At 36.7% G+C, this 15486-nt stretch overlaps 1 protein-coding gene across 13 annotated transcripts in view; it reads left to right on the top strand.

The window, feature by feature from the left end:
• Positions 1-15486, top strand: part of LOC107739675 (calpastatin-like) — a 34261-nt gene that overhangs the window by 2739 nt on the left and 16036 nt on the right. For 8 of the 13 annotated variants that reach the window (XM_016551863.1, XM_016551868.1, XM_016551866.1 and 5 more), the window contains exon 2: positions 909-962. In XM_016551863.1, coding sequence (XP_016407349.1) covers positions 909-962 — 54 coding nt within the window. Of the gene's footprint in view, positions 1-176; positions 286-908; positions 963-5462; positions 5626-12279; positions 12428-15486 lie in introns of those variants that run through there. The other 5 variants (XM_016551858.1, XM_016551865.1, XM_016551861.1 and 2 more) reach the window with 5 other exon arrangements.

Raw genomic sequence — 15486 nt, 5'->3', positions numbered from 1 at the left:
CCACATCATGAGTAGACACGCCCCTTATTGCTGATTGGCTACAAGTTTGTTTTGCTAATCGGCCCGAATCAGTTTTCTAAAGTGTTTTTGAAAAATCACATACCCTGCCTTTAAAGTACCGGCATAGAGAAACAGAAATATCCCGTAATCACAGTGTTGGGCAATCACTACAAAGGAATGAAAGAAGCTGGCGAACGGACCTCAAGGAAGTTAGTCGAGCAAACTTTCTACCCTTCAAACGATTCGTCCTCCGCCATGGCGTACGCAGCGTATTGGTCGAGCATCGTAAGTAGATCCGTGCCATGATTTGAACTGCACAGAAAACTACTAACTTCCAATATAAAACAAGTCGTAGTGCTCAAAGGAGGGTTCCTTTAAAGAGCTGACAAATGTAAACACTTCAGGATTAAGTTGATCTTTGTACTTGTACACACAGGCTCAGTTATTTAAAAAACAGTAGGTGTATATTAGAAGTTGGTCGTTGTCGGATTTAGTGTAGTGAAATTGGGGTTTAATGCGTTTGCATGAATTGTAAAGTTTCCTCAAGTGTTGTGCCGGATACTGGAGTCGCTTTGCAATTGTAAAAGAAAAAAAAAGAAGTTAAGAGAATTCAAAGAATGTCATATGGCTTATGAGCTGCGTAACATCAAAGTGTCAGTCAACCTAAAAGTCAACGAGAAATGACTGAAATGGAGTCTAGTTAAATAGGAATAAATGCCAGAAATAGAGTATTTTCTCAGGAATGGTTGCGTTAATGCTTTTTACTCAGATTTGTAATGTCATAATTCCTCAGATAGACTGTTTAGTCATCATTTTGGAGGTAGTAGCATGTTGAACCCTCAGGCTATTGTAAATTTTGACAGGGTGCTAAGTCACTTTTCTTTGTTTCTGTCTTAATTTCTTTGTAGAAAGGTGACACTTCATTACAAAAAGGCAATGTTCCTCAGACCTCAAGGTTCCAGGTAAGATAGAATTGACAGTTTCTTTTGAAAATGTAATTCAGAACAGAATTCAAATATGCTACACTATCAGGGGAAACAGGGTACAAAGCTGGCAAAAGGTACGTCTTTGTACCTTGTGTATCCGTAAATATACATATTAGTAACAAAAGTGTACATAATATTATCTTTATAAAGGGTACCGCCCCAATGACAGTTTTGTACCTTTTTTTCTGAGGGTTCCCACGGTCATGGAAAACCTGGAAATATTATATATTTTTTAAAGCTGTGCTTTCCAGGCATGGAAAGTCATGCAAATTAACAAAATCAGGTTAATTTCTATAGAAAAAAATAGTTTTTTTTAAAGGTATCGTTATCTGCAAAATAATTAGCTTGAAATTGCTTTTGTGAAAGTCATGTCTGTGAAATTATTATTTTTAAAGGGGTCATATGATGTTGCTAAAAAGAACATTATTTTGTGTATTTGGTGTAATGAAATGTGTTTGTGGTTTAAGGTTCAAAAAACACATTATTTTCCACATACTGTACATTACTGTTTCTCCTCTATGCCTGGCCTTTCTGAAACGTGCACCACTCCAAAGAGAAAAGAAAAATTGAAATCGCATCATATGACCCCTTTAAATATAAATAACAAAGTTTGGAATCCAGTTAACCATGAATGACTGAAAAATTATTGGAAATTCGTTCAAATTGCTAAAACAATATGTGTAATGCCTGCATAAAACTCCTAATCCATTCATCAAGAATATACTTGTCATGCTTTAGCTTCTAATGGAGCATTGCCACCCTCTTGAGGACAATGAAAGCCCTTGCCAGTTACTGACCTGTAGTTTAGCTGAATTATTGCCCCCAATCAGTCTAGTGTCACAGATACTGTATGAACTGTAAATCTTCAAAGCCATGAATGTTTTATCACCCAACTCTGCCATGTTTGCACATCCAGCCCAGAAAATGTAAAACAGCATTCCTATATGACACAATTCTCCATCTACTTCAGAGAGCCATACCCGCAGAGACAGTGGTAAAATGCATTTATGAATGTGCAGTGCATGAAATATATTGATTTTGTATAGCTAGGAATACACTTGTTTTCTAGAAGGCCCCTGGTGTGGCTGCAATGTTTCAGTGTCCTGTGACTGTGTCATGAAATGTTCTCAGGGACATTTTGTTACTATATATATATATCTTGAAACTCCACTTCATCAGGTGCTCCAGTTACATTGACAAACACCGGGCACCGGCCTGCAATGCCAGGGGCTGCTAAACTCAATATGATGCATAATGTTAGCTAGTATATTATAAATATAGAAAAGTTTTAGGAGGATAAATTTAAAAAAAAGCTTGAACATCACTGAGTTTTCTCAAGATAACACAGCTGGTTTGACTTGTTCTGTGAGCTCGCAGATGAAACACTCAGGTGTGTCTGCAATTATGCATGCCAGATTATTTCATGCATTTACATGTCTGTGGATCAGAGATTTTTTTAACAGCTTAAACCATTAATAATTAGTTTACTAATTACTTCAGGTGTTCATGTCAACTAATGTTCACATAACATGAGTCTAAGTGCTTCTGATAGTTACAGGAAGATATATGGGTGTGTCGAACCTTTTGTTTCACCAAATTGTACTTGTGTGTGCTTGTATGTGTGTGTGCACATGTGTGCACAAACACAGGATGTTCTTCTGCGAGAGGTCGAGCTTCACTTGTTCCTTTATGTGTTGAATTACTCAAATGTGGACATCGTGGCTTTTTAGTTGTAGCTTTCTATTTGAATACATTTGAAATGTCATTTATTCCTGTGATGTAAAAGCTAAATTTCCAGCAGCCATTACTCCAGTCTTCAGTGTCACATGATCCTTCAGAAATCATTCTAATATGCTGATTTGCTGCTCAAGAAACATTTATTATTATTAACACAGTTGAAAACAGTTGTGCTGCGTAATATTATTGTGATACATTCAGGATTCTGGAAAATGGATGAATAAATTGACCTCATAATTTAGATTTGACCTTTAATATATTTGCCCTGTTTGACTCAGACTGGTGTTATCTAATTGCGGTGTTTGTGTATTTCTAAGTAGCACTCTGGAAATAATTAGCCATGTTGTGTCATTTGTAATATCAGGTTCCTTTGGGCTTCTTCCTCAATCGACATCATGAGGATTGACGCTAAGCGTTTCAGTGTGCTGCTGTTGATTAAGGCTTCATATGTCGAAATGAAGCCCCCGGGAATGCAAGTCAACATTTCCAGTCAGGTGGTGACTTTGAGAGTTGAGAGGTTTGATATCTCCTAAAATTAAGTCGTAAGGTAGGATGGGTTGTGCTATATTGTGAATATGCTAATTTGCAGAAGAAGAGATTTCAAATGTGTGATGTTATTCTCAGATCATATAATATAATAAAACACAGAAATTAGAAGACTGGAAATTGTTTCTTTGCTTGAGGCAACATGCAAAAAGCTAGCCTTGTTTTATACCAGCCTGATCTCTGTTAGCTGTCCAAATGGAAACTGAAAAAAAATCACCTGCCCTGTCTCAGAAACATGACAAGAATCAAGGTTTGTTGTTTTCAATCAATTCAATTGTAGTTATTATGTAAGGGATAATGTACATCCAGCCGGTTGTTATCTCAGAATAAACCCTGACAGGGTGATCAGGACCCCGATGCGAAGCGGATTACACGGCTACTTGCCACATAAGTAAATAATTAGATGCAAAATATTGATTTGAGTTGAAATATTTGAACGCAAAGCTTCCGTGAAGACAGCAGTTGCGAGCAAGCGGCAAATTCAAACTAGACGGACATTTAAGGGAAACGGTGCAGTCAAACCACTTATTACACAACATTTCACCACAAAAATAATTAAGGCAATAAAAGAATTAAGACGAAAATGTTTTAAAACCTTACCAGTTTGTTAGTTCTCTTATAATCCATTACAGCGTACAAAACAATCGTAGCAAAATGGCAGCAGCTGCGTTTGTATGAAACGAGAGCGAGTCCACGATACCAGGATGACATAATTAAATAATTGTACACCATTTTGAATCGAGTTTTAATATTTTATTAGCTAAACAAACGTAAAGCTCCCACCAAGAAAAAATAGTTAAAGCAAGAGTACAGCGCCGACTGCGGTTACCCGGATGAGCCTGTGTTATTAGCTTTTACCGGTTATTATCGAGGGATAGCATACCTCGGAATGTCGCGACTGACCAATCAGAATCAAGTATTCCACAGAGCCATGTAATAAGTGAAAATTAAATTTTTATGGCATTTTAACTTCAACAATGTATGATGTGATTTAAACTACTTTACGTACACTTGATTGCACAATTTTCTGAAAGATATTGAATTATTTTCAGGCAATGAATTTACTCCAGGTAGAGTTTGTAGGTAAGCCGATTTCTCATGGTCTACAAAAACTGCAGTGCTCGTTTACTTTTTTAGATTGGCTGTCTTTAGTTGTCTAACACGCATAACTGCATGTCCACATCTGATGAGATGCCAGTTGAAAATTTGAGATGTTCACACCCAACAAATCTCACTGAACTGGCATGCTTTGTTCTCAGCATTTGGGGTGGATACAGTGCATCATGATTAGGCATTTGAGACAAAAGTTTTGTAAGTGCGAGTCCCTGATTTCAGCTCTGTGCTCACTGATGAATGAGACACTCTTGCTAGACGCGCAATGTAAAAATAGAATGCTTCCTTCTCCTGAAATGTGACTTTCTGCTGGTTACACATGCTGATTAGGAGTGTTTTAGAGATTTCTTTGGCTTTAAAGGGATAGTTCACCCAAAAATAAAAAAAATCATGTCCTTCCAACCCTGTCAGATTTCCATCTGTGCAACACAAAAGAAGATATTTTGAAGAATGTTGGTAGCTAAGCACTTCCGATTCCCAATAGCTTCCATTGTATGGACAAATATATAGAAGTTAATGAGAAGCGAAATAGTTTGGTTACCAACATTGTTAAAAATATCTTCTTTTTTTAGAAAGTAAGTCATACAGGTTTGAAACGACATGAGTTGACGTGGAATTCTCTCTTTGGGTCGAGTCGACAATGTCTTTAACATAGTCTCACTTGGCAACAGATGCACTAATAAAGCAAGGAAGTTTACTTTTCTCACTACAATCACTTTTGCCACATGCTACTATGAATTATAAGTTACCGCACCTCTGTTTCAATTAGTTTGTTTTGTTGGTTCAAGAATTTTAGTGTCTGTATGCACATCTTTGAAATGCACCATAAAAATAACCATAAACGTTTACCTTTGGATCATACCGTGTGAACATTCACATACGCCCTGACTATCCCTGCTTTAAAAGTGTCAGACGTCTTGTCAGGAGGTATAAATTCCATGTGCTTCCCTATTTAACCATTCCTCCTTCCCTCCCTCTTTTTGATTCTGCCTCCAGTAAAGTGACATAGCCCTGCCCATTTGCCCTAACCACTCCCCTGGCCCCTCCCCCTGCTCCCTGTGCTTGGAACATGCTGTAGCTCAGACAGCAGACACAGCAGAGCCACATAGACGTCGTCACACACTCAGCACCGGTAGACATGGGCCAGATCTTCAGCTGGATCCGCGGCACGCGGGACCAACCGGCCCTGCAGGACGTCGCTGTAGAGCAACAGGTGTCGCTTACTGGACATAATCGTATTGAGGTCTCAGAGAGTATTGTGTGTGCATGGGTTTGTTTAGTATTGTGTTTGAGGTGCAGTGACTGACTTGGCAGTGTGAGGATATGATCGTGGGCTTTTAAATGTGAGCCTGAGTTTGTGCAGGTCAGGAGGTCTTGGCTTTGGTCCCAGCAACTGTCCGAGGGAGGAGTGCTGGAATGTGTGAGGAAATGTTTTACAAAAAGTGGAACTATAGGGACTTTTAGCACTTAAATAAAGCTGCAGCTACCAAGGACTTCAGTCTCTGTTATCTGTTTTACTGGCAATATTATGACAAATCCAGGTGTTGCAATGAACAGTATTGTTTGTCGATAGCGTTTCTGGGTGTGTTTCTTAAAAGAGCAATGTGATTCATTTGACTATTAATGTTTCTACACTCTTAAAAATAAAGCCATTCTATTTGCACCTATGGTTCTATTGGATTGGATAAGGATTCTTTAGATTTTAAAATGTTCTTGGACTTTAAAAAATGGTTCTTTTAAGAAATGATGACTGAAATGTTCTTTTGGGAACCCAAAATGGTTCTTCTATGGCAAGTAGTTGAACATATTGCTTGATATTGCCTTCTTTGTTTTTGACTTTTGCTTTTGATAAATTTTCCTACTGTCAATCTTGATGCTAATATCACCAGTTTGCTTCCTGCAACCTAAAACTGGTGTTATGCAGATGTCATGGGGAGCTGTGTGATTTTGAGCATGAGCAGAGCTCTCTGATATGTGGCTGATGTTAGCCAATGTTGTTCAGTTGGCTGCTATCCAACTGCTGCTCATTCCCACAGTGCAACATGTCAGCCTGGTTCAGCATCAGCTTACTGACGTTAATGGCCCGAAGGAAGACACTTGCTCACTTTCACTGTGGAGAATGTGTATTGTAAATTTACATACAGATTTTTAAAAATGTAACAAAAAATCCTATTGAGACATTAAGTTATATAGTTGTATATAGTGCATACACAAGCGCATACTATAACTTTTCAGAAGTTTATTTATTTTAACCTGATTTTTGTCATATTAACTGATTTTAATGAACTATAATAAAACTCAATTATTTTGATTGATTTGAATCATTTATATTGGTAGAACATATTTTGATAATTATTTTGAATGTCTCATAGCTTGCAGTAATGATGATAATAATAATATAATTTGTTTTCAGTTTTTTTTAAAAAGCTAATATCAAATATATAATCATCAACTAAAACAAAGCATTAAAAATGTAAGAATTTAGCAAAGATAATGGTTAAAAAAAAAAAAAAGTGTGACTGATGTCAAACTATTTGGAGCTTTTTAAAAGCTTCAAGGCAAGTCTTGGTATCTGTTGTTATCCATTTCCAGGTTAAGCAACATATGAGTACCGTATATAGGTATAATTATCATATAATGCATGTAACCCATACATTTTAAAACAGTTTAGTGTTTTATATAGGGATGCACAATCAGAACCATTTGGAGATTGGTTGATATTACAGGCAAATGTATCAATATCTGTCAACACTAGTTGTGCATTTGTTGAAATCAGATATTTGATTGTGTGTGCTCTTTTTTTTTTCTTAAAGTTAATCTTTGTACATTATGTTGTGATGCCTAAATTCACTTGTAGCATTTAAAATGATTGATTTGTAGTTTTATTATTCATTTATTTATTTAAATCTGCAATTTAATGGTTGGTATGAATAGAAAATCTCAAATTAAGGCTAGATTTTGTTTTTTTGAGGCATTATGCTCGAATAAGTGACATCAAACTGAACTCTTGGACAAAAAATAATTCAACGAACCACATGGAGAACATTCAATTAGAAATACAGTTGCAACACTTCTCTGTGTTGGGGTATTTATAAGCATTAATTCTGTTGTCAAGTGATTTGAGTGTATTGTAACAGTGTAGTGTATTGATCTACAGTGGTTTGTGCACTCAGTTAGTGACGCACTATTGATGTGAACATGTGTTCCATCAGCTTGCCGTTCCAATAGCACACACAACTATTCTATTTCTGTATGTTTGAGTATGTAGGTGTGCAGATTCAGCAGCTAATATTGGGTATTTAAAGCTTGAGAGGGTATTTTTGTACAGCAGGTTGTCTCAGAGATGGACTGTTAGATTTCTCAGCTGTCGACCTAATACAGAACATTGTCTGAATGCAAAAGCTTCATCTATAATGCAAACAAGTATTTGTGCTGTCTGTCTTTTAGAGGTTAAACATCTGGCCTGGTAGGCTGTGCCCTTGAGTCCATATAGGAGATTCCCGCATGTTCTGAGCATGATCACAGACTGAATCAAAAACATTACTGTGTTAATTGCCTAATCATTGTGCAAACATGATGTCATACATCATGAGCTGTGCACACTTGAGCAACAAGAGCTCTTATTTTTTACCTTTCACCAAAGCTCTGTTCCAAATCCTAGTGAGTTACCTCCCTAGGCAACATTTTATGGCATCATAATTGTGTTAGACATCATTGTGCTCCCTAAAAAGGTGTAGCTACCTAATTTTGGCCAGATTCTAAAGCATCGGCACATGCACTGCCATTTGTGGAGAAAGCAAAACCTAACTAAGCTCATTTATGATGACTGAAAGAAACAAAATAAAAATATTTCTATAATTATCTAATCTAATTTAGTATTTCTTTGTACATGCAGCATGCTGATTGTCAACTCAGTCTCTGTGTGCTTCACGTCAGGATGCTATTTGTGTAGCAGGCAGTAGACAAAAAGGCAGCTTACTAGATTTTGGAACAGAACTTGTTTTTGGAACTTGTTTTTTGAGGTGTTATGCTTGAATAAGCGACAGACAGCAAACTGAATTCAGATGCCTGACTCTTGGACAGAAACTCAGTCAACAAACCACATGGAGAACAAACTACTAAATATAGACGCATTGCTGCGCAGGACGTCAGGAGTACCTTCAGTCACTTTCAAAGTCATGAATACTTAAAATGTTTAGATTATGTGGAAGTGTGAAAAGCTGAAAGAGACAGCGATGTTGTCAGATTTGGCGTATATAAATTATTAACAAATCTCTATTTTTTTATTTTAATACATTTAATACAGAATTTATTTAATTTTAGTTTCTTTTTTTTATTTTATGCATCATAATGTGCTGACTCAACCAGATCAGGAGGTTATTTCTTCATCAGTGTCACAACTTGTGTGTTTAAAACGTCAGATTTTTAAAGAACTGTGAGTCAACCGTGTTTATATACGTTAGCATGCATGTACATATGCATGCATGTGTGTGAGATATTCTACTTGCCTTCTTGCAGTCTGTCCAAAGGTATTGCTATTACGACATTAAACTTCTTTTGTGTACTTTTGGGGCTGTCTATCTTCAACCAGTAAAAGTGTTTCCAACTTTTATGGCCACCCAGACCACAAAAGGAAAGCCATGAGTGAAAGAAAGTGCATTACTTACCACATGAAATCAAAATGGGAGTTGTGTGGCTTTTAGTCCATCATTATTTAAAATTTACAGTGTTTATTTTTTGGGAAAACGGACCAAAATATTGATCTTGTGATCTAAAGTAAAGACTATTGGCTATTTTTATCGGCTAAAAAGGGACAAGCCATTTGATGTCCCACCCAAACTGTTTCAAATATGTCATCACAAGACAAAAACTGCACTTTTTATGGGGTCTCTATCATAAAATCTATAATTAGTGCTACAAGCTCTAAATGGCAGCACCGCAGTTATCATGGAAATCATGTTTTAATTGCCATTGAGATGAATGGGGATGTTAATGGATGGCTTTCTCCAGCTATATTAGAAGTCAAGGACCGCTCAAACAAACAGAGCAGTGTTTTAATAGAGCGACCTCCAAGTTGTGTAGAGCGTTCACAGAACCTGGTTTGTTTTCAAATGTTTTCTATTCAGACTGTCAGTTCTGAGCCTGCAGAACTTGAATTGCACATTCATAGACTCTCTGGCCTTCTGAGATTCATTCCTAGATTTCATCACCGCCACATCTTGACCTCTGTGTCTGGGTGGGACTCTGATGACAGACTCAATTATTAACCGATAAGGGTTGCTATGCAACTCTCCTGTTTAGTCACTCACTTGTCCTGCAGAAGCCTGCTTCATGTGCACAATTCACACACCTCTCCATGCTGAAATGATCTCTAAAAAAACCCAGATAATTCCTATTTTTTTGAAGTGAAGTGAATTGGCGATGCATTATATTATAGAAGTAAAACGGGATGAATTGACAGTTTGCGTTGACTTTAAACAGATGGACAGTAAAGAAATCTAATCTTGTTGTTTTGGTTGTTCAGGATACTAAACTCAAGCACTGCACTATGTTGCGTTTGGTCAATGGTTCTTTCCTGTTTTCCTTATTTGGTTTCATTCAAAGGTCCCCTGCCTCAGAAGTGGCTCTGTGGAATGCAACTGCATTCCAGCACTCGCATGACAACAAATACAGATTTAGGGTGTATGTTGGAGTTTGATGTGTTTTGTGATAAGCGCAGTGTGAATCTCAAAATCTCCACCCAGCTGCACCCACTGTCACCGATGTGTGAGCTTTGTCACAAAAAGCTTTGGACAAAAGCTTTATGTGAGATTGCACAAGCATTTAAGTTGTGCAAAATGTGCTGCTGTATTACCATAAAAGTATAGAGTAACAGAAAAACCATAGTAATTACATTTTTGGGCATGATGGTAATTATATATGGAAATACTTATGACACAGCTGTTGTGCTGCCGGGGAAGCAATTTCAAGACCATCCTTTGTCGTCAGCCTCTCCCTCCAATTTCCTGTCTAGCTCTACTTCCCCTGCATCTTATGTTTTTACTGTTTTTACTTATGTATATATTAGGGCTGTCAGTCGATTCAAATTTTTAATCTAATTAATTACATGATTGATCTAATTACCACATGACCAATCTAATTAATCGCGAATTAAATTTGGCTGTGAAGTTACCCACAAAAGATAATTTAATGCCATTATTGTGTTAAATGAGAAAGTATCAAGTGGACATTACAAATAGTAGCTTTAGAAATAAATATTTTATTTGATTCAACGTAAAATTTATTACACACAAATGTTTAGGCTACAACAGCCTAACATAAACTATGGAACATAAAAGACGATAATTTGAGAAACATCTTCGTGTTTTTTGTTCATGCAATTAAAGTCATTGCAAACAGCTTAGTTACAAACAGTCTTCAAAATACCTTCTTTTATGGTGTGCAAAAGAAAGTTGTTACCCTGCATCATATTTGCCAACAGTCAATATTTGAATGGCGTTATTTTTCATAACTAATGAAGTTAACGCATTAAACTGACAGCCCTAATATATTTGTGTTGTTTCAGTTCAACAAGTCATTTGTTTATTCATTTAGTATGCTTGGACAAGTTCATTTGGGTTGAATTGTGACTTGTTTATCTCTCAAGTTAAAATAGGGTGGTGTTAAAGAGATCATTTCCCCAAGGGTTTTGTTCACAGCAAAGAGCTGAGGAACACACACACACACACACACACACACACACACACAATCATACACTTTTTAACAAACATTTAAATCCTATTTTATTTTTCATTTTGTTTTTACCTTGATTTATATTAGATAATATGTATATATATTATAATAGACTACATCTCAGATTTGTTTGATATAAGATCTTATATATTTAGTGTATTAAAATAAAATATATATATAGTGTTAATTTTATATATGTAAAATATGGCTAAAACACTTTTCATGTTTTAAAATTAATTTTATTTGATTTTATTATTTGATTTTATTTATCAAATCATTACACAACCACCTATTTTTGTCATCTGGGAGGGTTAAAGTTGTCTTATTTTCATAGTATTCTCATTGATCAACTTTTTGTTTGACATTGTACACCCAATGTGTACACCAGAGGGCGCTCTTCTACCATAAAAGTGTGCTTGGTTTTGCCCTGTTTGGGGTTTGTAGTCAAAATGGAATCCTGTCTGAACAAACAAGCCAGTTAAGCCTTTTGTTTTACCAGTAGGAGTGTATATGAAGGCAGTGAGTCAAAGTGTGCAGCGGCTACGTAACTACACCATATTCCTCTTACATTAGCGCTGGCTCCAATTCTGCAGCAAGTCCGAGCTTCCATGTAAAGCAGGGCTTATGACTCACCCAGTTGTTTTTCGTCCTCTGCCTTTTTTTCTTATGTGCATTAACTGATTCTCTCTCTCTCTCCCTCTCTCTCTCTCTCTGTTCTTTTTCCATGCTCTGGGTGTGGCGGATTGACATGCATGTGATGCTGTTTCTCTCTTTCTCTGGGCTGATGGTAGGTTGTGCAGTTCAGATTCCTGAGCAGTGAGTGTACCAGACACACCCAGCCTGACAGGTATGAACTGGAAGGTTTGCACTGCATCTTTTTTCTTCACCGGCCTCTATAGAAACGTGTACAACTTCTTATCAGTCCAGACCGGCCCAGACCCCTTCAAACCACTGCAGGCAGCCGATCTTTGAAACCTATAACCACCACCCCAACTCCAACTTCCTTAGTTGTGTGGAAACAGTCTTGTGTTTATTTTTCCTGGCTCGCTGTGCAGATGGGTGGCACCCCTTCACTCTCGACCAATCAGAACACTTCTACACTCGAGGGCGGGGCATCAGCTGTTGAAGTGGTGGAGTGGGAGGAGTTTAAGGCTTCTGGCTTCACTGCTGGGCGTGTTTCTGTTAGTATATGCTTGTTTGTGTGCATAAGGGGTATATTTTATATATATCAGGCCGAGGGAAATTGAAGTGACTCTCTTTTAGATTGGATTACAGGCAAAAGTGAAACAGGACACTCGGTTTTGTTACAGATGGTACGTATCTACAGCTCTTGCATTTCTGTCTGTGGTTTCCTGCCGCTGTACCTGCCTATAGCTGAAGATTGTGCCAACTGCACTGCAGTTTGTGGAAACGATTACAGTGCTTTTGGCACGCAAGAAACTGCTTGTTTCATTGTTGTCTGAGAGACTGAAAAGGCCTCAGTCTATTTCTTACTATAATGTCTGAGCAGACTTCATCTAAACAAGTATCAGGAAATTGTTTAAACAGCTGGTTACTAAGTTTACGGTTTTTGTTTACTGCATTGGTTTTAGGTTTAGAAGGTTTTAAGCAATTGTACATGTCAGAATGAGAGCTGTCTGTCACTATGCTCACATTTTTTAGATGTTTGTGACCTCAGTATGCCATTTACATACTTTGTAGCCTTCCATTTTGACCTTCGCTCATGGCAAGAGGTAATATTTCATGTCTGGAAGCATAGCTGGATAATTAATTATTCATTTTGTAATGCAACAAGCACGCTACACCCTGTCTGATTGGTTACAGATTTTGGTTGAAGCTGACAACCAGATGGAAGCCAGCATAGACTTGCTTAGTTTACACTAGTGCCATTATGAACCGTTTTGGAAATCGGTATCCTCACTTTTACGTACCTCAACTTTAAACTTTTTGCTGTGGACTCACAAGAATGCAGTTACGGCATTTACAGAACAGGTTAAACAAACATACTGCATTGAATTTTCCTCAGTTCTTCTACTATAGTATACAATTCACGATTACATTTAGCCTATACTTTGCTACTGGCCATTTAGTACATACTTGAAGTGCATACTTGACTGCTTGCAAGTAGCAACTTGAAGTCATTTTCCACATCCAGGATGCTACCTCATTATAAAGTTATGGCATTTGTAATGTAAAAGCCAAAATTTAAGTCATCATCAGTCAGAATCTTACATAATTCATCATATTTGAGTAAATCACTTCTTTAGTCCCAGAATTGATTGCAGTCACTTAACTAGTTGGTCTTGAAATACAATCTGCCCTGTGTCATGCTAATCTGTGCGCTACTGAACCTCTCATTATGCCAGTAAAACCTGCCAATCCTTAAACCTCAATGCTAACGTCATACCGTCATTACATCTCAGTTGTCATAATACAGAAATGTTGTCGTCATAGCAGTTACCTAATAGCTGTTCTTAAACAAACGTTTCGAATGAGAAACTTAGGATGTCACACAATGGATTAACTTTCTGTAACTACAGAGCGTTTATGAGTGTACTTTTGTGGTAATTTGGGTGGAGATGTGCATTAGTCATGATTAAACCGTAAACAATGAGGTAACTAGTGACAAAAGACCTATAAACCGCAGATTTTTTTCTGTTTAGTTGTGCTGTTGAGGAAGTTATTGGGATGTAAGAATCAATGCTAATGTAGCTTACTTATATTTACAAATCACCAATTGTTATGCTAAAAGGGTGTGTCTACAGATTCAACGTGCGACTCCACCAAACATGCTTCTTCAGTATGGTTGAATTAGAAGAGGGCAGTGGCTCGGAGACTAGAACAGGTTGGAGAAGACCTGTGTGGTTTGTACCTAACCCGTGTTGCTATTTCCTTTGTTAACATTCGCTAACGCCTGCTAACAAGTCGTGGTTTCTGGGAGGAGTTGTCAAACTTGGACTGTTCTGCTAAATGGGCACAGATATTGTTGCGTGAAGGATCTGTCTGTGATAGTTAGATTGTACTTCAGGAATTTTGACCATCATGATATTGAGATAACAGTGTGAGCTTGTCATTTAGGCTGGTCTGAATCACGTGTGCGTTTGGGCCTATTTTGGGGTGTTGACATATAGTCTGTGTCAGTGACCTCAGCAAAACCCACCCTAGAATATTTTAATCATAACATTTAATAGAAAAAATATTTAAATTGCTGACTCTGTCATTATTTGGAGGATCATCTGTTGTGGTTACATTGAGATATGTAGAATGTTTACTTCTATTTTAAGTGCACTGAGTCAGCATCCGATTCATTTCAGTGCTTCTGCACACATTGTCCTTTTAAATGGAACCTGCCCTGTGTTTACCTACAAATTTACCCATAATGCTTTTTTTTATTTTTTATTGCTGAGCATGCATAGTGTTTACCTGACTAAAAAGCATGTATCTAGGTGGTTTCTTGCACGCAACATTTGGCTCTACACCCATGCTCATTCAATTCCACCTTTTTCTGTTGTATTGTTGTTGAATGGGTTGGGTTATTATGGTATCAGCCAAGTATTTCCTAAATAATAATTTCAAGAATTTTTTCTAATGCCGTCCATATGCTCAGAGCCAGTGCTTTTATTATCGTTGTTGCTCATGCATCTTTATTTAGTGGTGCAGAGAAAGAACACAGTGTGTTGATGTACACTAAAGGCCCTTGCACAGTATCTTTGACGGTCAAATATCAGTACAACTGCAAGGACTTGGGCTTCAAGGCTTCCTGAATGACAATTCTGTAAGCCCTTTCTTTTCATTTAAAGATGTGGTAGAAATTGCAGCCTTGTGGTTAGCACATTTGCTCTGATGTGTGATCTGGAGAGTTTGTGTCCGGCTTGTGTAATTTTCCTGTCCCATTTCTCATCATTTCTTATCATTTTCAATCCTTCTTGTCTGTCAGTGTTAAAAAATATTAACAACAACAGCAATTATTATTCTAATAATTACAATGGTAATGAAAATTCTAGTAATGATTATAATAATGTGAATATTACAAGAATAATTTTATGCTAATAATAGTAATATGTAAAATTATTATTACTATTAAAATTCTATTTTTCATTTATTGTTAAATAATTGTCCAATAAATCTTAAAAACATTAAGACTGTATAATGCTTGATGCTTTGTTTTTATTATTATTATTACTATTCATGATCATATTATTTCAATAATATAAAATTGGAAATAAATATTAATAAAAAACTGTTGTTCTTGTCATCATTAATCAGATTTATTTATTTATTGTAATGATTACATCTAATAAAATGAAGAACGTGAAGAAAGTCTTTAAAAAGAAGTGATCTTTAATTTATATATATATATATTTATATATAT

This window comes from Sinocyclocheilus rhinocerous, unplaced genomic scaffold (genome assembly GCF_001515625.1).
Source record: "Sinocyclocheilus rhinocerous isolate Xijiao unplaced genomic scaffold, SAMN03320098_v1.1 scaffold585, whole genome shotgun sequence".
Lineage (NCBI taxonomy): Eukaryota > Metazoa > Chordata > Actinopteri > Cypriniformes > Cyprinidae > Sinocyclocheilus > Sinocyclocheilus rhinocerous.
The sequence above is the reverse complement of the archived record's forward strand: the minus strand, read 5'-3'. Positions and strand labels throughout refer to the sequence as shown.